Raw genomic sequence first — 22246 nt, forward strand, 5'->3', positions numbered from 1 at the left:
TGTTAAAGCTTCCCCAATGGATGAGACAGGGACCTAGGGGTTGTTCTGAGCTTTCGCCAGCCCCTGTCTGTCTCGGGTCCCTGGACCTGCAGCATTGGTTACTAGGTATCATAAATATCATAGAGGCCGCCATGGGAGCGGTGTGTGGAAGACTCACCAGAGTCAGAGATGTCATCCCAATAGGGGGAGTCAAACTCATATTCTGCTTTGAGGATCTGTTCAAAGAGCTTGGAGTCATTTTCATCATAAAAAGGAGGGTAGCCGCAGAGCCTGGAAGAAAGGATGGTAACAGATCTGAGTGCTGGCAGAGACAGTGGAGTGGGCCTGCCCTTAGCCTGGAAGGGTCACTGTGGATGAAATTAGGAAAATCCGCAGTGTGCGCACCACAAACATCATCGCAGTGGAGGAAGCCCACATTCTGTACGCAAAGGAGCCAAAGAAGCAAGCTGTAGCAAAGAGGGTGGGCTCAGAGAGAACAGATATATTTAAATCCACCTTAACTTTTTTTCTTTGAAATACCAGGGACAGACTTTAGGATTAACTTATGAGCACTTCTACCACTCGAGCCAAGCTCCAGATCTTCATTTTTAGTTTGTTTTCAGATAGGGTCTCCTGCTTTTGGCAAGGCCAGTCCTGGATTCCAATCCTTCTACCTTTACCTCCTGAGTAGCTAGGATTATCTGGCTGTATCCCCACTGTCTGGCTTCCACCTTAATTCCTTAGGTAAAATTAACTAGAGTCCTATGACCAGATAGCCTTTTGTGCTTGAATGTTATTAATCTTGTCTATAATACTGTCTCAAACAGATAGGTTGATGGGAAGAACTAAATATATGTTTAGCAATACATTTCAGGACCCTTCTAGATTGGTTTAACTTAAGAAATTATCACAGGAAGAAAAGGAAAATTTACAACCCTGAGTTCCAGGTTTCTGTGCGTGCACATTATCAGTCTTTTTTGCTTAGCAAATACCCATCAATCAATCAATCAATCAATCAATCACCAGTCTGCCAATCATGGCTTGCCATTCCAGTTCTGTTCCCAGTCCTGCCACTGATACAATCTGGGGAACTAAAATTTCCTCACGGGAACATGCAGATGGTTTAACTAGATAATTCTTAATATTCTTTTGGGCTTTAAGCCACCATGGCTCTGTGACTCTTACCCAGTTGTTTGTCTAAACACTTCAAAAAAGACCAGAACCTTGTCGGAGGCTCGTGTGAGGCAGAGGCCATCCTTGGCTGAGACTGCCATGGAGGGACATTGAGGCTGAGACCCCAGAGTTAGGGGACCTCAGGAAACAACAGTGCATGGCTATGGAAGTCAGGTGTAAAGTGGAAGGAATATTTGTTCCAGAAAAGCCATGGACCTTGCCACACAGCTCAGCATGGTTGCAAAGACAGCTTCAGCCTTGGGATTTGTTTAATGAGAAGTTAGCAGGCATTGGGTAGGCTGCAGGCCTTTCAGGGCTGAGAAATGTGAGAAAGGAGAAAACAGCCTTGGTGGCTCCATTCTTCAGCACCCCTCTCTGACAGGCCCGCTGCGGAGGGACGAAAGGGTGATGATAGGGTTTAAGGCTGTGATACTTTTCTACAGGCTGATAAAATTCAAAATCATCTATTCCTCCCTCCCCACGGCTGTCTTTCTGCCTGGAAAATTTCAGCTTTAAAGATTTGCTGCCTTTGGTAAAAATGAAACCAAAAGCCAGCAATTCCGGAACCACAGTACAAACTTCACTGCCCCAGGAAACCCTGGGGCGGGAAGATGGAAGGGAACATTTTTCCCATAATGGGAGTTTGGGCTAAATGAAATGTGGGCATTGGGAAAAGCAGACTGAGAAAAATATTAGCTTGCCTTGGAAAAAAAAAGTGTCTAAAAGTTAGATATATAAGGTTTTTTGTTGATTAACAACTGAGTATGTTTTACTTTATGGTTTGGCTTTCTCTTTAAGGAAAAACAAATCTTTTTTAAAAATTCCAAGAAAGAGTTATTATTCTTTGGGTGCCAATTTTCTTAATGTATATTCCAATTTCTTTTCATCTTAAGTTTCTCCTCCCCCCACCTTTTTTTCCTTTTTTTTTTTTTGTACAGACTACCATGTTGATGAGGGTATACTGAGGTATAATGACAGAGGAAATGAATCTACCTCAGGACTGGGATGGGCTACTGGAACTAGAAAAAACTGAGGGTTCACAGGGGTGGAGGAAAATGATGGAAGGGGTGACATGATCAAGATGCATTCTATCCATAAACAGGTATGTTGAAATGAAACCCCTTAATACAACTACTTAAGAATAATAAAAATATAAATATAAAAAAGGGTATGAAGCTGGGTGCACATGGCTTATGCCTGCAATGCTAGCTACTCATGAGGCTGAGATCTGAGAATCAAGGTTCAAAACCAGTCTGGGCAGAAGAGTCCATGAGAATCTTATCTCCAATTAACCACTAAAGAAAGCCAGAAGTGGAGCTGTGGCTCAATGGTAGAGTGACAGCCTTGAGCACATAGGCTGAGGAATAGCATCTAGACCCTGGGTTCAAGTTTTAGGACAAGCATATAAAAGAAAAAAAAGGAGATGAAGAAAAAATAAAATAAAAAGAGGACTTAGACTTGTGAAAAACCAGAATGGCAAATGTAGTTTGTAAAGGCTTCTTCCCATCTAAAAACTGGACGGTGAGGTCTCTGACCAGGTGATTTCATGGACAGCTTTGTGTGGAGCTTCCAACAAGATGGATGTGTCCATCCACATGTGCTGGTGGTGGATGGTTGTAATGTTGTGGTCACTGGATGCCTCAAAGCACTTCTAATCCCTGTGTTCTTTAGTAGAATTCCTGTGACACTACTGATTTTATACCCCAACCTTTAAATGACCTCTAAATTATATGTCGTTGTGGGTACACAAAGAGGATAAAGCCATTCCCAATTTCTCCAGCCCCAAAACATTATGGCTCAAGATGACATTGAATTTCCCCATGCATAATGGTGGCACATGAGGCTGAGTTAGGAAGCTCTGGAGTTTGAGGCTAGCCTGGGATCCATAGTGTGACCTGATCTCAAAAATGAATAATTAATTAACCAAAAGAAAGAAAGTAGAGAAAAGGAAAGAAAAGATGGAAAGGATGGGAAAAGGAAAGGAAACTTCCATTGCAGCCTTGGAACCATCATCCAGGAAGTCCAGAGGGCCTAGGCAAGCCTTTCCTTAACCCCCTGAAGAGCAGCTAGGATGTTACAAGGAAGAGCTGACCTCTGTCAGGTGGACCCAGGCCTTCTCTGCATGCTCCTACACCAGTCAAAGCTCCTACACTGATCATGAGCTCTGAGGGCCGGTCATGTCTTGCACTGGTCTTCTGATCCTCAATACCTAGGCCCTGTCTGTAGCTCACACTGGACAAAGACTTGGATTAAATGCACACCCTCTAGAAGAAGGGGCCTGCCTCATTAGCTCCTGGGTTCCATGGAGGGGCTCTGAAGCAGACAGTGGTACAGATCTAAGACATAAGAAAGTGGGCCCCTGCCCCAGACCACAGTGACCTCCAATTGTTACCTCTCCTACCTCCCCATTCTGCATGCTCCCCTTATAGGAGGGGGTGGAGACAGCTCCATCCCACGTCATTCAGTCATTCCAGAAGGACTCAATGTGCAGGCCTGGCTCTGAGGATAAATGCAGCGTTGGGTTTGGGTTACCCACAATGCCACTCCTGGCCATGGACCCACTCCACAAGGGAGGAAGTTTTCCAAGGAGAAAGCTTTTCACACAACTCAATGTGAAAATTGACGATGGTCAACCCTGCCTAATCCAGCAGTGAGAAGTTTTTCTTGGAAACTGAAATGCAAGAATAGCATAAAAGCTCCAGTGGAAAAGCCCTGTGGGTACACCATGGTCGTTACCCTACAGGAAGTCATGTTCTTCTGCTGTTTGTCTGTGGCCATGTATTGTATCCATGCAAAACCAGATGACTTCGGATAGGAGGTCCAAATGCTGACCATAGCTCACCTTGGCCACCTGTGTTTCTCTCCCCTAATTATGTCAGAGGTGACAGAGCAAAGACATGAAGAAGCTAGTATCAGAAACGGTGGTGGGAAAAGAGCCAGCCACATCTGACAGCAGGTAGGGAGTTCTTTCACTGAAAGTTGCCTTAATTTTATTGTACTTTATGTGTTTGCAATCTGAACACTTCACATGAGCTCTCTCTTTTTACTGTGTGGTAGTAGGGGTTTTAACTCAGGGCTTTTTGTTTTCTAGGCAGGCACTTTACTATTCAAGGCATGTCTCTGGCTCAAGAGCTATCCTCTCAATATTTACGTGCATGCTATAGTACTGTGGAGTTTGATGGCTTGGATAGGAACTGTCCCTAGCAAAAGCTTATGTGTTGAAGGCTTACTCTCCAGCTGGTGGCGCTATTGACCCCTCACTGTGTCACCAATGGATTCATTGATTAAATTCAGAGCTGAGTGCCCTCCCTGACCCCAAAGTGGAGGATGTGGGTCACCAGGCCCCCCTGGCTTTGAAGGGAATGTCTTATTCCTGGCTCTTTCTGCTTCCTGTCATGAGGTCGGCGCTTTGTTCCACCATACCTTCCATCATGATGCTCTGCCTCACTCATAACCCAGAAACAACGGAGCCAAGCAGGGATAGAGTGAAACCTCTGACACCATATGCCCAAAATAAATCCTTCCTCCTTCTAAGTTGCTTTCTTGGATATTTTGTCACAGTAATGGAAAGTGACTGACACATTGACCGCAAGAACCAGGGTGTACAGTAATCTTCACTGCTTATTCACCTTGCTTAACCTAAATTCTCTGCCTTTGTTAGTAACATCCTTTCTCCTCCTCTGGCTCTTGCAAGTAACTCTTAGGCTCTCAGGCTGTCTTTTACAAACCTCACAGAAGGAGAATCACTCAGTATTTGCTTTCCTGTTTTTGGCTCATTTCACTTCACACAGCGTCTGCCTGAGTTCAACCATGCCGTAGCATGTAACAAGTTTCTTCTTGAGGTATAGTCATAGCATGCATTATCTGTAACCACGTTTTGTTTATCTATACATGCTACTGATGGATATTTAGGTTGCTTTGGTTATTGTGAACAGTACTGCTATGAGCATGGGCACTATAGCTCTTCTAGATTAGTTAATTCTTTTGGAATAGCTCTTCTAGGTTAGTTAATTCTTTTGTGATTGCATTGGTAGTTCTATTTTTTTTTTCTGTGCCAGTTATTGGGGCTTGAATTCAGATCAGCATCCCTGAGCTTTTGTGTTGAACCACAGGTTCAACTTCCAGCTTTTTGGCTGGAAGTTGGAGATAAATGAGTCTCATGGATTTTTCTGACCAGGCTAGCTTTGTACCATAATCCTCAGACCTCAGCTTCCTGAGTAGCTAGCTAGGATTACAGGTATAAACCACTGGCACCCGGTGGTAATTCTATTTTTAATTTTTTGGAGAGGAATCTCCATAGTGTTTTCCATAGTGGCTACAGAACAGCATTATCACCAGGACCCACAGGACTTTGTTTCCTTGATTTCGCCAAAGATGCAAATGGCTCACAAACAAGTAGGAAAAATGACTGATATCACTAATTATCAAGGAAATGCAAATCATAAACATACTGCAATGCCATCTCTCACTTAAGTTGGGATGCCCATAGTAAAGCATACAATCAAAAAGCACTTCCAAGCTGGGTACTGGTGGCTCATGCTTATAATCCTAGCTACTCAGGAGGCTGAGATCTGAAGATTGTGGTTCAAAGCCAGCTGGGGCAGGAAAGTCTGTGAGAAATCTTATCTCCAATGAGCCACCAGAAAACTGGAAATGGCTCAAAGTGGCAGAGTGCTAGCCTTGAGCAAAAGAGCTCAGTGACAGCACCCAGGCCCTGAGTTTAAGCCCCATGACTGACCCCTCTCCCCACCCCCCACCCCAAAAAAAAGCACTTCCTTTTGGATCTTCTAGCACTGCAAGGTCTTCAGCTTTAAGTAGCTAATACACACATTTTACTTAGTGCTTGCTATGATTTGAATGCCTAAAACTCACTGAAATTGAACTGGTGTTGGTATTAAGAGGTGGGATCTTTGAGAGGATGCAGCTGTGAGGCTCTGCCCTCTGGTTTGACTGCTCCTGCAATCTTGTAAGTGAGCATGAGTGCCACTGAGCATTAGCAGGCTGACCTTTCTTTCCTTCTGACCCAGAAGTGAAACAAAGCCTGGGCTGCTACTGTCTCCGGGCTCTCTTTCCTGAACTACTTTTGCCTTCCCTGAACATAGGCTCCTCTGGAAACGAAGAAAAAATAATGGCTGATCAGGAAATCACCTGGATGTCACTGAAGGCTGATTGAGCATTAACTATTCTGCAGGCATGGCAGGAAACATTCCTTACTGTCACAGCATTTCATTAGAGTTGGGGACAAGAGACAAGATGGACCGCACTAAACTCCAAAATGAACACTTCATTAGCACAAAACATGATTTAATGGATATTGTTAATTGGTTGTTCTTGATGAACAGAAAATGGTTTGCATGGAACAGTCATGCTTACATTTGCATATATGTGTGTTCATGCACATATACATGTGTGCATGCAAAAGCACATACTAAATTGACTTAAGCAGAGTTGTCGCACAATGGTAAAGCCCTTGCTTAGCATATTTGAGGCCCTGGGTTTGATCCTCAGCACTGCAAAAAAATAAGTAAATGAATGAATGAATGAATGAAGATAATAATCTTAGGACCAAAGATGCATGATATGAAATCACAGTTGAGAGCCAGCTCAAGCAGAGAAATCCTTCAGACTCTTTTCTCCAATTAAGTAGCAAAAAGTTAGAAGCAGAGGTGTGGCTCAAGTGGTAGAACACCAACTGTGAGTGAAAGAGTGAGAGCAAGAAATCCTGTGTTCAAGCTCCAAGGGTAATAATGACCAGTTAGTCTATTTTATTTTATTGCCCTGAAGCCTTTTGGTGGTCAATAGGAGCTGTTACAAATTACCCCTTTCAAGGCAGATTGGAATGAGCACAGAAACTGTCAACAAATTCTCTGAGCTCCCATTTGTCCAGCGCTAGACATCTCCTTCCCAACATCAATTTCCCTCAGTGCAGTGCCTCCAACCGGCAACGAACTACTCATTGGAGGATGCAGTCAGCCTTCAACCTTGGGCCAGAACTCAAAAGCATATTTGGTGAAGTCATTTGCAAAGCCAGGGGGTTCTCACAGTCATGGGATTTTATTCTGGGGTCCAGAAATCATTGCTTCACATGGAGGACACTGGGAAATGAGTCCCGGAGAGATGAAAAGATAGTTTCAGGGCTACAAGCAGAGCTGGGTACCTGCCCTGGACACTATCTTGGACAGATAAAGGCCTCCTCTGCCTAATTCTACAGCAGGGTATGAAGCACAAATGCGGTGTGAAATGCTGCTCTTACAGCAGCAAATCTGAGATAAGCTTAGAAGCTGGGTGCTGGTGGCATGGATACTAGTTTGAAGCCAGCCCAGGTATAAAGGTGTGAGAGACTCTTTATCTTCAATTAAACTAGCAAAAAGTTGGAAGTAAGGGGTATGGTTCAGGTGGTAGAGCATCACCCTTGAACAAAGAAGTCAAATATAAGATCTTGAGTTCAAGTCTCAGTACTAGTGCCTGTTTACACACACACACATACACACACACACACACCATCTTAATCTTGTTCTTAGACTTAAATAGCATGCTACTAAAATGAGACAAATGAAATATTTACTTTTCCACAGTAATGAAGCCATGGTGACTGTGTCCTGAAGAAGTTGGTAACCATAGTTACTAACTGGTGAGCAGTCACTGTGTGCAGGCACTAGGCTACACACCTTACGGATATTGTCTCATTTAACGTAGATCTAGCTAAGTTTTTCCTTTTCAATCTTTAATTTCCCTATGAGGAAATAAGTATGTAGAGGTTCAGCCTAACCTAAGGAACAGAACAGAATTTTTAATTCTTTGTATAACTCCTTCCTGAGGCAAGTCATACTAATTTTTAGAAATCCAGCCAGATGTGTCACTGCAGGGGACATTCTCTCCAGGTTCTTTTTCTCAGCCCGCCTCTGAAGTTTGGGAGTGTCAGGTTTTGTGTATTATGGATGTGGAAACAGAGCTGGAGATCAGGCCATGGGACCTGCCAAAGAAATAAAGAGCAGCGCAGGTGCCTGCAGTGATAAAATCAATGCCGAATGTTCTCCCCAGTCTGCCTTCCTGTAAGATAGATTTGGAGGAGGGAGAGGACCTCAGGTCATTACAGACCTGTCTTGGCAGAGAAGGATTGAAGACAAATGAGCCAGTGTCTACATCGAATCAAATTCCGATATGACTGTGGCAAATGGCCTGAATTTAGTGCAGGGCTCCCAGGCAGAGCTGTGAAGAGGATATAAAGAAGAAAAAGTCCTCTTCTGACAAGGCCTTGCAGAACTTACTAGAACAGGGCAGGACTTCAGGCATGCCCCATTGACTACAGAATTAGGAAACAAAGTGAGATATATAGAGAAAATTTTCTAAGTACCTGTGAAATATGCTTCGGAGGCACTGAACTTTATTTGAAATATTTTACCTGCAATTTTTAAATGCAACAGAGCGGCAACCTAGAGTTCTGTTTCTGTCAAACCTGAGCAGAAAAGCTCTAGAAGAATGAAGTGATTTTCCAAGGATGGCTTTGTGCTGCTCTCCAAAGGGTTGATGTCAGCTTTTGCTTTCAGAGTCATTAACCAGGAGGTTACTTGGATAAAGTTTCCCTGGGGCTCACATGCTAAAAGCCTGGCCCCAGGATCATGCTATTGGGAGCTGGTGAGACATTTATGTGGTGGAGCCTAGTGAGAGACCTTCACGTCTTAGGTGTATGCTCTGGGGGCAATTGAGAGACTCCTAGTCTCTTCTTCCTTTTGCTTCCTGGCAGTGAAATGAGCAGTTTGCTATATCATGTGTTCCCTGTCATCAATACCTGACACCTCCACCAGTGACCTAAAGTCATGGGTTTTTCCAATCTTGGAAATCTCTAAACTGTGAGTCAAAGTCACCCTTTTCTCCCCATAAGTTAATTACCCTCAGGTAATTCATTATAGTCAATGAAAGCTGACTAACACACATGGTGTCCTCAGTCTGGGATTTAGAGAAAAGAAGACAGATTCGAATGTTGGTTCTTCTAAGTATTGGTTGAATGACACTGAAGAAATTCTCTCTCCTCGAGGCTGTTTTGTGAATTTTATAGAGATACTGTAATATGTACTATATGCTAACATGTATAATATATAAAACACACAGGTGGATGGGTGGAATGGATGGGCAGAAAGACTGAAGGGAATATCAAGGAATGGGTGCATAAATAGGTAGATGGATTTAGATATGTAGATATATAGATACTAGAGATAGAACACCAAGTACAGGTTGTCTAACAACCATTAAATACCAATTTCCATATCCTTACACCCTTCGTCTCTCTCTCTCTCTCTCTCTCTCTCTTTTATCTTTATCTAATCCTTCTCAGGTCTTTGGCTAAAACCTTCTTGAGTAGGAAAGCCGCTGCTCAGGACCAGGAAGAACAATGCAAGGGGCAGAGAGGAAGAGAAGAGTCCGGAGGAGGAGTCCGGAGGGACTGCCCTCTGTCCCACACTCGAATCATGAAGATGAAGTAAATATTTTTGAATGTTGTGAAAAGTCTCAGAGTTACCCACATCGTCACCTAAGCTTCTAAGAAGAGAGGCCAAGAGATGCCATCATGGTCGCTTATTTTGTGCTTTGTGTTGTGATGATAGAATGGGCTCGAACTGCCTTTAAACTTGCCCATATTTCTGAGCATCTTGCCCAGCCACCCTTAACTCTAAGAACAGCTCCAGTGTCCCCTGAGAACTGCTAATCAAAAGCCCGTGTGCTATGGAAGAATTCTTGTATGTAATTAGGCCACAGTGTCAAAATAATGAGCAAAACAACTCCTACATTGGAGTACTCTTCCTTTCAACACAAGTCTCTGACTCACAGGGACCACCAGGCAGCCATTTTTTTTATCCCTTTTATTTTTGTCCACTTTTTTTTTTATCCCATTTATTTTTGTCCATTTAGTGAGCAAACGGGTCAGAGCACATTGTCTGGCTTTCAAGGTTAGAATGATCAATGAGACCTAACTCAATACACAAATGCAATCCAATGACCTCATCGACCATCAATATGATGACTGACTATGTCTATCAGTGTAGTTCCAGAGCTTTCTCCTTACACATTTAGAAGACAGCAAGCTGGAGAAAGTAGGGAGGGCTCACATATTAAAACTATGTGCAGGGCACCCCAACAATGGCCTGTCAATGAAAATATAACAGATAAATGCCTTCTTCTCTAAGCCCTAAGGTTTGGATAATGTCTTCAAAGCTGAGAATGGGTATGCAGATTAGGGGAGTACTTGAGCAAGAGAGGAGGGGACTATTAGAAGGAAATAGTAATGCATTGCTTACAGTTTATGCTCAGCTGGAGGTGAAGACTGAGGGATGGGAAGGAGAAGAAAGGGGGGGTGGGGAGAACAAATGGCTCCCTCCCGCCAGTGTGAGACAGAAGCGGCTTAATCAAAGGGGCCAACCCTTTGATTCTTGCTTTAGCCACTGGGACAGACAACACCTTGAGAAAAAGTCTGGGTCATTAGCATACAGGCTCCCAGCCTCTTCCTGATTGGCTGGCCATGAAACTGACAAGGAGCAAAGAGAACACTGAACAGCCAGGAAGGCTGAGTTAGGAAGCTCAGTGCAACTTTTGGCAGTGAACATTCATTCTCATGATTAATGAATTTCAGACTCCAGGACCGTGTGTGTGTGTGTGTGTGTGTGTGTGTGTGTGTGTGTGTGTGTGTGCGTGCGTGCGTGCGTGCGTGTGTGTGTGTGTGTGTGTGTGTGTGTGTGTTGGGGGAAGGGGACATCCAGTGTGGAGATTAACATCCTGCTGTACGGGTGGATTCTGCAGCCCAGAAGGATTTAATTTTTGCATTTAACTTCGTCTTGTACGTGGTTGGCTTCATTCTTTCTCCTGGGCTTATTTCCTTCTCTCTACCTCCTCTCCACCTTTTCTCCTTCCTCCTGCCTTGCACCTTCTCTTCCTTCTTCTAGTTATGATGGAAAGGCAGACAGGTAGATTAGCAATTGTGTTGCTAGTGCCTGTGCCCTGGACTCCCCTAGTTCCTGGCCACTCACTATACACCCCACTGTCCTAAGCCCCCACTGAAACCCCTACGATTCCCTTAACAGACAGGACAGACTCAAATGCAAAGTCTGAGAATGTGGGGAGGAGAGAAGCCGGAAAGGGGTCACAGGGTACTGTGCTATATGGATGTACATCTCGGGATCCCTTATAACTACCTCCACCAGACATGCTGTGCAGGCTGGAATCTCTCCTCTGCTTAGTCACAAAGCCTTCTCAGCACTAATTAATTAGTTGGTACTGAGGTTTGAGCTGGGGCCTCACAGTCTACCACTTGAGCCATGTTCCAGTGCTTTTTTGCTTTAGCCATTTTTCAGAGAGGGTCTCATGCGGTTGTTCATGCCGGCCTTGGGCTATGATCTTTATGATCTTCCTACCTATGCCTCTTGCACAGGTAGGAGATGACAGTTTGAGTTACAATGGCTGGCTTATTTATTGAGATGGAGAACACATATATATTGTCTATATATAGTCTCTCCCTATATAGACATAAATAGACATATATTGTGAGTGTATACAATATATTAAAATATGCTTATTTGTATATATGCATACATACACACACTCATATATACATACATACATACTGTTCATACATACATAGAACTGTTCATTAGACTGGACTGGATCTCTCTGGGCAGATTGCTGCCTGTCCTCCAAACCCAGGTGGCTGTCCCCTGCTTGTGAAGCTTCCTCAGGCAGCTCAGGGCTTAGTCCCAGGCCACTTCATGACAGCCAGGAGACTGGATTGTAATTTATGTGTTTGCTGTCTGTTGTCTCCAGAGCCTCTGAGGCCAGCATGGTAATGAATCCATCTCAGTACCCCATCAGATTATCTGACAAGTATTAGGTTCGGTAAATGTTAGTAAAGTGAATGGCTGCCAGTCCCCTGCCCTGCCTGCTCTAGGCTAAATAGCCCCAAGCATACATCAAGGACAGTTTCCAGGAGATGATAGGAGGGTAGAGGCAATAAAATTTCTTCCATCTGGCTGGAAGCTGTGCCATTTAGGATGCAAAAGTGGTGCCTATTTGTTATTCCTTTCCAAATTCTCCTGATGTCCCTCACTATCCTAGGTCTGTATAAGATGGCACCACAGACACTGGTAGAAACTATCTTGCTTAATGTCACTGGCAGGGAGTAGCTCCCATGACCACAGTGGCACTGTTGCTACATCTCTCCTCCATGCTCTGCACACCTCCTTTGAAAACAGAGTATTTTGAGGAGATGTGTTAAGTTCACTGGCATTCCCAATCCAATCTAGTCTCTGAGGTGGTTGAAAGATGGTCAGGAGCCCACAAACAAGTCTGAAATATGCCCTGCAAGGCCTTGCATCTGAGGCCAATACTAAGGGGCCTCACAACCCACAGAGGACAGGTAGCAGGCACAGGAAGACTTCGTACAGATGACAGATGGGACCTACAGGCCTTTCTGAGACTCCCTGGAAAACAGCCAAGCTGAAATGTAATCAATAAACAAAATTGGCAAATCTAGGAATTGTCAGCAATCATCTATGCCTACTGAGCTAAAAACCATGATGCTAGAAGGCAGAAAGAAACAGCAGGTGGTGGGTCTTTAAAGTAGGAGAAAGGAGGGGCAGAGGAAAGGATGGGTCCATAGCTGCTGGACAGACAGACAGACAAACAGACAGACAGACACACACACACACACACACACACATATATTGGCAAAAAAGGGGAATGTGGGGACTATGACAGACTTTATAAACAGTTAAGCCCACCAACTTCATCCCTTAACTGCCTGTCTGTAAGGAAAATGTCTGCTTCTAATTGGATGCTCACAGAATATGTGTTTATGGACATGCATGTGAGCAACAGAGCCTGCTGTGATTTCCTAAATGAACACTACAGTGTTCCTCCCTCCCTATCTCTGTTTTTCTCTTTTACACACACACACACACAAATGCATGCACACACACATATTCTTTGAAGTATACACACACATACACACACACACACACACACACACACACACACACACGCGCGCTTCTTTCAAGTTCTGGTCAATGCACTGAATCTGAACAAAATGCATAAAACAAGCTCGATGTCCGTGACTCACACTTGTAATCCTGATTGTTCCAGAGGTTAAGATCTGAGAATTAAGGTTTGAAGCCAGCCTGAGCTTGAGCAGGTAAGACTGTGAGACTCTCATCTCCAACTAAGAACCACAAAAGCTGGAAGTAGATCTGTGGCTCAAGTGGCAGAGTTCTAGACTCAAGCAAAAAAGCTCAGGGATAGCACCTAAGCCCTGAGTTCAAATCCCAGGACCAGCGCGCGCGCGCACACACACACACACACTCTCTCTCTCTCTCTCTCTCTCTCTGAATAAATAAATCTCAGTTTCTAACTTTCTAAAGCCAAAGTCCAGTCTGTGGGCCCAGGGTGGCTTGAATGAGGCAATGCAACAATGTGCCATAAGAATATAGCCAAATGATGGCTGTCAGCTGTCAAGGCCTGGAATATTCTTATTTATGCCAGCACTCCTCCTGCCCACCACTGTGACACTCTAGGCTTGGGCCTGGAGATTATACTGCTTTCTCTTTATGGGAGCCTGGTCTCATGCTCCTTCCCTGCACCATATGCATTCCAGAAAGTCAGCTGTCAACTGTTCAAAGGAATGAGGACTGCCTTTTGTCTCGGGAAATGAACCTAGCATGCAAAAGAAGCAGGCCTAGCCCCATGCTCACAGAGCTGTGAAGCTGTCCACGTGGGCAGCTCAGCATGTCTGGAACCTCACTGTAAAAAGTGAACAATAAAGGAAGTCAGGAAGAAGGAAGGAATTGCGGTAATTATTTTGCATCAAATTCTTTGTAGGCAGAGAGATCAGAGGTCACGGCCAAGGCTGGCTGAGCCTGTCTAGCCTGTTCTCATGCCTCTGGCCTGCCTCCTCTGGTGTGGCAGAAAGATCTGCAGGATTTTCCTCAAGTTCCATAGCAGGAAAAAGCTGTCGTTTTCTCTGCAGCATGTTGCATCCCCGAGAATCACTTAGGGAAATAACCAAAAGGTCAACAAAATAAATACCAAGAAATTTTGGGTACTTGAAAGAGGTAGGGTGAGGTCAAGCTAAATAAAGAGAAGAGGGGGGTGGAGAATGCAGTCAAAAATTCAGTGCATATCCTATACAATTAAGAAAAATGAGGGAAGGGGGAGGGTGGGGAGGAAAGGGTAAGAATGCTGAAAGTGGTGACATCAAGACACACTGTATTCATAAAAGTTGAATGGGAACTCCTTTGTACAACTACTTAAGGATAATAAAAATATTAAAAACAAAAATCTCCTTGAAGGTATGATCTGAGTTCAGACCATGAGATGTTCAGTGACTCTTGAGAAAGGAAATTTATTTTCCTGGAACTTGTGCCGGACCAAACCCATCATATTGGATGTGTGCCAACACATTCCATTTTCTGTTCCCCTCAGTAGCCTATGCTATGTGGGTAAAGACTGCTTTTTTCAATGCTCCAAAGGGAAGATCTAAGTGATGGCAATGGGTGTGGAGAAACTGGAACCCTGTGAGTGGCTGGTGTGAACATAAAATGCTGCCGTGGTTATCAAAACATAGGATCCAGCAGTTCCACTTATAGATTTATTTATATACCCCAAAGAGTCAAAAGCAAGGATTCAGCCAGGTACTGGAACCTCCTAGCTTGCAGCAGCATTGTTTGCAACAGCCATGATGTGGGGAAGCAAATCAAATGCTGGTTGACAGATGAGTGGGGTACACACACTCCTGAAGCAGGAAAGAAACTCTAGCATAGGCTACATTAGGCATAACCTAATCGGTGCAATCAGTGATCAGTGTGAAACAGGTCAGGCACAAAGGGACACATTCTGTGTGATTCCACTCATAAGAATCCCTTAAGGAAGTCTGATTTGTAGAGGCAGAAAGTGGAGTAAAGGCTTCCAGGTGCTGTGGGAAGAGAGTATGACGTTTACTGACACTTACTTATAGAGGCTTACTTTTGGATAATTTTTTACAGAAAGCTTTAGAAATGGATAATAGTGATGATGATGATGCAATCTTGAGAATATACACAATGTCACTGATTTGTACCCTTAAACATGGCCAAAATGGCAAACTTCATGATAATTATAATTTGCCACAATGCAAGAAGGGGTGAGGGGTGATGGGCAGGCATCAGTGATTCACACCTGTAATCCGAGACTGAGATCAGGAAGCCTGCGATTCAAGGCCAGTCCCAGTATCCACACAAATCTCTTCTTAACTAATAGCTGGGTACAGTGGGGGCACACTTGTCACTTCAGTTATGTGTGAGGGTGAGATCTAGGGGATTGTGGTTATAGGTGTGCCCAGAGAGATAAGACCACGAGATTTCATCTCAGTGGAAGAATCTAGGTGTGGCGGCATATACCTCTTACCCCAGCTATTATGGTAAGTATAAAATAGGTGGACTGCAGTCCAGGCATGAGTATAGGTGAAAAACAAGGCTTATCTGAATAATACCAGTGTAAAAAAAAAAAAACAGGGCTGGAGGCATGGCTTAGCTAGTAGAGTGCTTGCAAGTACAAGTCTCTGAGGTTAAGTACCCAGACCTGCCAAAAGAAAAAAAAAAAAAAAAAGGAAAGGCAGTAGGAGGAGAGGAGGAGAAGCCAAGGTGACAAACAAAACTTACAGGATATAGGCAATCACTCCAATGGACCAGCAGTCAACGGCTTTGCTGTAAGGCTTCTGGGCAAGAACTTCAGGAGCTGTAGGATGACAAAGAGACACAGGCCTGACAATGTAGATACCCAAGACTGTAGACAATGATGAGGGTTCTATAGTGTGGAGTTTCTGTGTTCCCCATTTCCTATGTGGTCTGAACAGCCTATGAGTCTAACAAGTGAACAGAGGGCTGGGGCCCAGTTCATTGGCCCAGCAAATACTCTATATGCATAAGGGCCTGGGTTCACGTTCAATGCCAAATAGCAAGGATAAAGAAGTAATAACAATCACGATAATAAATGACCCATGTTATCAGTTGGCTTTTGTAACTAGAAAAAAAATACAAAGGTAGGTGTAGGTAGGTAGGTAGGTGTGTGTGTGTGTGTGTGTGTGTGTGTGTGTGTGTGTGTACAGATAATTGGCCAGTCTTTAATGGGTGGCTTTCAAATGGCAGTACTGTGCTAACCCAGACTGGCATGAAAAGGGAACAGTGGATCAAGTTGGGGTATGGTGTACAGGATTTCACCCCAACTAGACTCACAGCGGTGTTTCTGGCCCTAGTGCAAGGCCTTGTATGGTGCTGTGGGGACAATGCCTTCCTCCCTCTGCTGTCGTGGAACTTAGACTCCGTCTAGCATCGGGAATCCTGCTTGAAAGGCTGCTCTGGCTCATTCCCTGAGGTTTGGGGGCGACTGGGAGGTATTTGTCAACTTTCCCATTTCACTGCTAGCTGTGAAGCAGGAAAATTAAATGCTACTTCCTCTCCCCTGTTAGTCTTAAACCTCTATACCATGGGCAGTCAGCCCTCCTGGGGCCTTGGCTCATCTAACACCATTCCTGTCCTCCCTGATCCTGGCTTTGTGGCCACAGCGGGATGTCAAAGGTCCACCCTGTGTCTGGTGCCTTGCAGGGTCTGAAGGTGGCGCTCAGTGTGTATTTGTGCACAGGCCATATACACAAAACTGTGAACTGCACTGACAGGCCAAATCTTTCTTTCCCTGTAAACATTTCTGCCTGAGATGTCCTCAGAGCACAGTTTCCAGAACAGTAAAGAGGGAAGAGAATATATTAGCATCGCTGGCAAGGCCCAAAGCTACGTATGCACTGAATTATGTACTTCTATGGGCTTTTGGAGCATTGGATTGCTTACCCAGCATTCTTGGGGTGAAGACTATATCACAAGAGGCATAATTTCTAAATTACAGGTGAGGGGCAGAGGTACTAGTGAGTGAGTTAGCTAGCCAAAGTGATCCACACTGGGATTATGAGAGAGTAGCCCCTGGTTTTGGTTTGTTTTTTTTGTGTGTTTGTTTTTTTTGTTGTTGTTCAGTCTCATTAATTCTCCTATCTCTGCCTCCCTATGAGTAGCTGGGATTATAGGCATGTACCTTTGCCTGGTCCTCAGTTTTGTTTTCTTTCCCCAAGAGTAAACACACATGGCCATGCTTTCTTTGCAGCATTCTGCCTCAATGCAGTAGCAAAATAGGCAAGAGAACTAGAACTCACGGGATGTCACCCACTGGGCACGAAGCCCTTGGACAGTTCACGGCACTGATGCTTTTTTCCCTGCTCACCGCATATTTCTCAGACGATCCTATGGGAACCAGCAGCGGGCAGCATTGCCATAGTAAATGCCTTTCTGATTTAGGAGCTGTGCCCTCTCTCTGGTCTGCTGTGCTGGTCAGATGGGCATGTGGGCACTGCATGAAGTGACTGTGTGTGTCTGGAATCTCCAGGGCCCTGGTCAAGGCTAGACTGAAAGTTCATCAAAGACAGCGAAGGTTCAAAGAGCACCGGTGACCAGGTTCCCTCTCATAGAGTCAACATAGATGTCAATAGTGTGGAGCCATGCTGGTGGCTGGAGGTGCTCCCTGGCCCCTTTCAGGGCCCCACAGGGCCACCAGCGGGATGACAGCCAACCTGGTCCAGCTAATCCGCTGAGCCAGATATCAGATGGGACAGAGGCACAGGCTGTGAGCCCAAGGCCAAGAGCACAAACTCGTGTCACACACAAGGCGCCCTATGGTGACACAGGGACGGGACATAGAAGGAAACCGATGGCAGCAGCTCTGATAGCTATTTTTACAGTGTATGAGCCAAGGCTGGGCTGATGGCCCAAGTCCCCATGCTCACAGCGTCTCTCTGGGTCCCATTCTCTCCATCCCACGGATTTCCAGTGCCATGGACAGTGGGCGGAGTCTTTTCACATCCGTCTCCACTCCTCAGCTGTCACAATCAGGGATTTACTAGAACCATCTACACATGCAGAGACCAGCACACCTCAAACGTTTCAGCTTTCTGACAAAGCCACCAACATATCTGGCAGCAGAGGGAGGCAAACAAGTGACTGGTTTATATGTAGCATGGCATGCGGGTGTGACTTTAGAGATTCAGATCCTTGCATTCACAGACTGACTACCATTCGACGATTTTTAAGTTCTGCAAGTTTGTCAGTGGGGAAGTTCATAACATCAAAAGACTTTTGCTAGTCTGGCACTTGCGGCTCACAACTCCTGTTATCTTAACTACTCAGGAGGCTGAGATCAGAGGATCACAGTTTAAAGCTAGTCTGGGTGGAAAAGTCTCTGAGATTACAACTCCAACTAATCAGCAAAAAGGTTGGCCTAGAGGCTGGGCTCAAGTGGTAGAGCATCAGCCATGAGTAAGAAAGGTGAGAGAGAGGCTCTGAGTTTAAGCTTCAGAATCAGTAAATATACAACATGTTTGCTTTTTTGGATCAGTAGCCTGGCTATGAGAAGGAAAGTTCTAAATGATCAATAAGTAAAATATCAAGATAAGAATCTTTTGGGTGGAAATGTATATATTTACCCCAAACTATTCATGTTCTTTTTGGCATTGTGTCTTGCGTGACAACAAAATAAACTTCAAAAAAAACCCCACTCTAACAATTGGAAAAAAGCAAAGCATTTGTTTTCTAATGAAGTTCTTAATTGCATTTAGAAACACATGCAGAAGTATAACCTAACAATAAAAAAAAAAAAACAAAGCAAACTGCCTTGGAAATAACATTCCCACCCACTCCAAATATCTTAAAAGTTGTATAATGGCCCATACGCCTACACTCTAGATTCTAATTTCACTTATAATGTGACTGTGGAAACCAACGATGTTTTGAAACGGTTTGGAAAATGTTTCCCAGATCTCTTTCAATGGCTTCTCTTTATCTCACAGACATTCTTGAAAGAAAAAAGAATCTCAGGTAATGAAAACCTTCCTGGCGCTGGTGGTTCACACCTGCAATCCTAGCTACTCAGGAGGCTGAGATCTGAGGATCATGGTTCAAAGCCAGCCTGGGCATGAAAGTCCACGAGACTCCTATCTCCAATTAACCACCAGAAAACCAGAAGTGGAGCCGTGGCCCACAGTGGTGGAGCACTAGCCTTGAGCAAGAGAGCTCAGGGGCAGTGCCTAGGCACTGAGTTCAAACCCTATGACCCACAACAACAACAAAATCCATCACCACCACCACCAACAACAAAAAACTCTCCTGGCAATATGAGAGAGAGCTCCAATCACAGAGAAACCCGACGACCTGCAGTGATATTTTCTCTCTTTTGTTCTCTGTGTGCAGCTGGCCTTTGAGAGCCCGCCTCCTCCAACTTCCTTAAGTGGAATTAGCTGTGGTGCCACAGGCATCACTGGAAATGCCACCTGTCACCCACTGACACTTGAGAAACTGCTAAACCTCATTATTATGCTATCAGTTTCATTCCACTTAAGAGTTCTGCTCACTCTAGAAAAAAGAATGACACCATCTACTGTGTACAAGTCAATGAGGCACAGGGCAGGGTCTGCTGGACCTGGGAACCTACCAGGGCTCTGTAAGCCACGCCCCCTTCAATCACATGCCAGCAATGCTGCCTTAAGATGCTGGAGAATTCATGTTCTCTTCCGAGCATCTGCCGTAGCATGCTTGTGACAGATGACCCTCTACAGCCCACACCTTGTAGTGAGGAAGGCTTTTGATCAAAATAAAATAAATAGAGCTCTTCATAAGGAGAAGAGTTATTAAAAGGCTCCTGGGCCATCAGCCCCAAGGCATGTGTCCCCTGACACAATCTAGTGTAGAGAGACCTGTATGGGTGGCAGGACGAAGTCCCTGGGGGCTGCCAGCATCCATAGGGAGAGAGAGGGACTGCAATGGAGGTGTTGAAAAGGGATAGATGCGAGGTAGACAGCAGGTCTCCCCTTCCTGTTGTTCCCTTGGCTTAGTCAAAGCTTAAATGCTGGTATAGGGATATCTCTGTCTGAACAATATAGAGGGCTGGACATTTGGGTTCCCTAGTCAAAATCTCCCATGGTTCCCAGTGTACCATCTATTTTCCCTACTGTCAGCAATCCTGTTGTCAAATCCAGACTCCTGCTGCTGGGAGCCAGAGACGTGGCTCTAGTCTTTATATGATCAGGATTCAGCCCGTTGTGGTGGGCCGACATGTGCTTATTCAAGCAAACCCATGTCACCATGCACGTCATCACTGTGAAGAGAGGACGCGTTCCACATTCCACACAACCCAGGCACAAATACACTTAGCTGTCTTGAGTATTTGTGGTTAGCAGATACAAGGAATAAGAGAGAATAAGAAGGAATAAGAGAGAGAGAGACAGAGGGACAAATGGATTTTGGAGGGCCAACCCTGTCTACTGAGAAAAACGATCACTAAACACCTTTCTATGGGCAAATGACTCCTGATGGGAACTTAGGGGGTACATGTGCCAGTACTGCTCCTAATTCCTGGAACTGGTGTGTCAGGCTATCCTTCTTTTAAAACTTTTCCTCAAAGGGATTTCAGAATTACTAGGTTTAGTGCTAATGGGCTGTTATATGATCTCTTGGAACCTCCTTCCCCCACCAGAACTTGGGTGCTATGAATTCAGCTCTCTCTGTGATTCCTGTTGGAAACTAAGATCAGTAAATTGAAGTTTGTCACCATGTGAACCACGCTGCCTCAGCAGAAGGGCCCATAAGGCATTGGAGCAGTCTTTGGATAGAGAGGATCCTCTAAATCCAGGCTTCTCTCCTGCTCCTGAGAAAACAGTAGGTTTAGAATTTGAAATAACTGGGTCTACGACTGTGTGACTCACTATCAACCAACACATGGAAATGTCCAGTTTGTGGGCAACGATTTCTATAATCCAAAGTGTTTAATATTGATTCAAGGCAAGTGTTCCTGGTAAAGGGAACGGACACCAGAGATTTGGGGGGGAGAAACAGAAAAATTTCCAGGAGTTGTCATCTGGTTTTTAAAAACAACTGCTCATGTTCCTTACTGTCATGTGCTCATGAAGGAGGAAAGACATTCTCACTCTTCCTGGGCAATGGCAGCTTCTGCTGAGATCTTGGAGGAAACTGACCTCATGCTGCTGCCACGTTCAAGGTAGTTTGTGTCCCTCTAGGCCCACCTGGTCATCGAGAGTTGACCACTTCTACTGGGCTGAGGACTGGCAGCATTGGGAAGGAGGAGAATGTTTCAATGCCAGAAGATACAAGCCAAGGGTCTAGAACCAAGGGGAGCTGGACAGTGTTGATCCAATCATTCATTTCCTCAGCAGTCATGGATATCAATAACATTGAGTCAAGTGCTCTCCTGGGCTGGGTGTTACTGTAGGTCTGGGATCTATGGGATGAAGAAGCAGTTTGGCTTCTTCCCCATAGGAATCAAGAGTTCTGATCCTGGGGGGCTGAGTTCAGACCTCACCACAGACAGAACCCAGAACCAAGTACTATAGCTGCCTTCCCAAGGAAGAAGATGAGGATGAGACAGTCAAGATGATCAGATGCAATAGAAGGTATCTGATTTGGGCAGTACGGGGTTTGCACTAAGGGCTTTGCACTTGCTAGGCAGACTCTCTACCACTTGAGCCACACCCCAGGACAGCCTGAACCATGACCCTCCTATTTACATCTCCAAAACAGCTAGGATGACAGGTGTGTTCCACTATACCCAGCTTATTGGATGAGATGGAGTTTTGCCAACTTCTTGCCCAGGCTGGCCTTGAACCTTGATCCTCCTATCTCCACTTTCCAACCAGCTGGGTTACTGGAATGATCTACTGCACCCAGACAAGGAGAAGTATTTTTGATTTTTACATCAAATTCATTCTCTGTAAACTTCTGAAATTTTTGTACTTCCTCTGAATAAGTCTTTATCTTCTGGGTTTGAATCAGAGTTTGGAATTATAGGGTGGGCTATATGAAAGTTTATCTTAGAGAGTTCACTCTTTGTCCACGCCTCAGATTCCTTCTGCCCTGGATTGATACTTTCTTGGAAAAAGAATTTGGCTCCACTGGAAACCAGTGTGAACTCTCCTGGTAAGGAAAGTGTAGAAACCTGGGTCACAGATGATTTCTAGTGAGGAAGACACAAGAAG

At 44.7% G+C, this 22246-nt stretch overlaps 1 protein-coding gene across 5 annotated transcripts in view; it reads right to left on the reverse strand.

The window, feature by feature from the left end:
• Camk1d (calcium/calmodulin dependent protein kinase ID) overlaps positions 1 to 22246 on the reverse strand; it is a 326503-nt gene that overhangs the window by 15525 nt on the left and 288732 nt on the right. For all 5 annotated transcript variants that reach the window (XM_042685946.1, XM_042685947.1, XM_042685949.1 and 2 more), the window contains exons 6-7: positions 15825 to 15900; positions 158 to 270 (exon numbers count right to left, since the gene is read on the reverse strand). In XM_042685946.1, coding sequence (XP_042541880.1) covers positions 158 to 270; positions 15825 to 15900 — 189 coding nt within the window. The remainder of the gene's footprint in view (positions 1 to 157; positions 271 to 15824; positions 15901 to 22246) is intronic.

This window comes from Dipodomys spectabilis, unplaced genomic scaffold (assembly GCF_019054845.1).
Source record: "Dipodomys spectabilis isolate Male_0828 unplaced genomic scaffold, ASM1905484v1 ptg000096l, whole genome shotgun sequence".
Taxonomy (NCBI): domain Eukaryota; kingdom Metazoa; phylum Chordata; class Mammalia; order Rodentia; family Heteromyidae; genus Dipodomys; species Dipodomys spectabilis.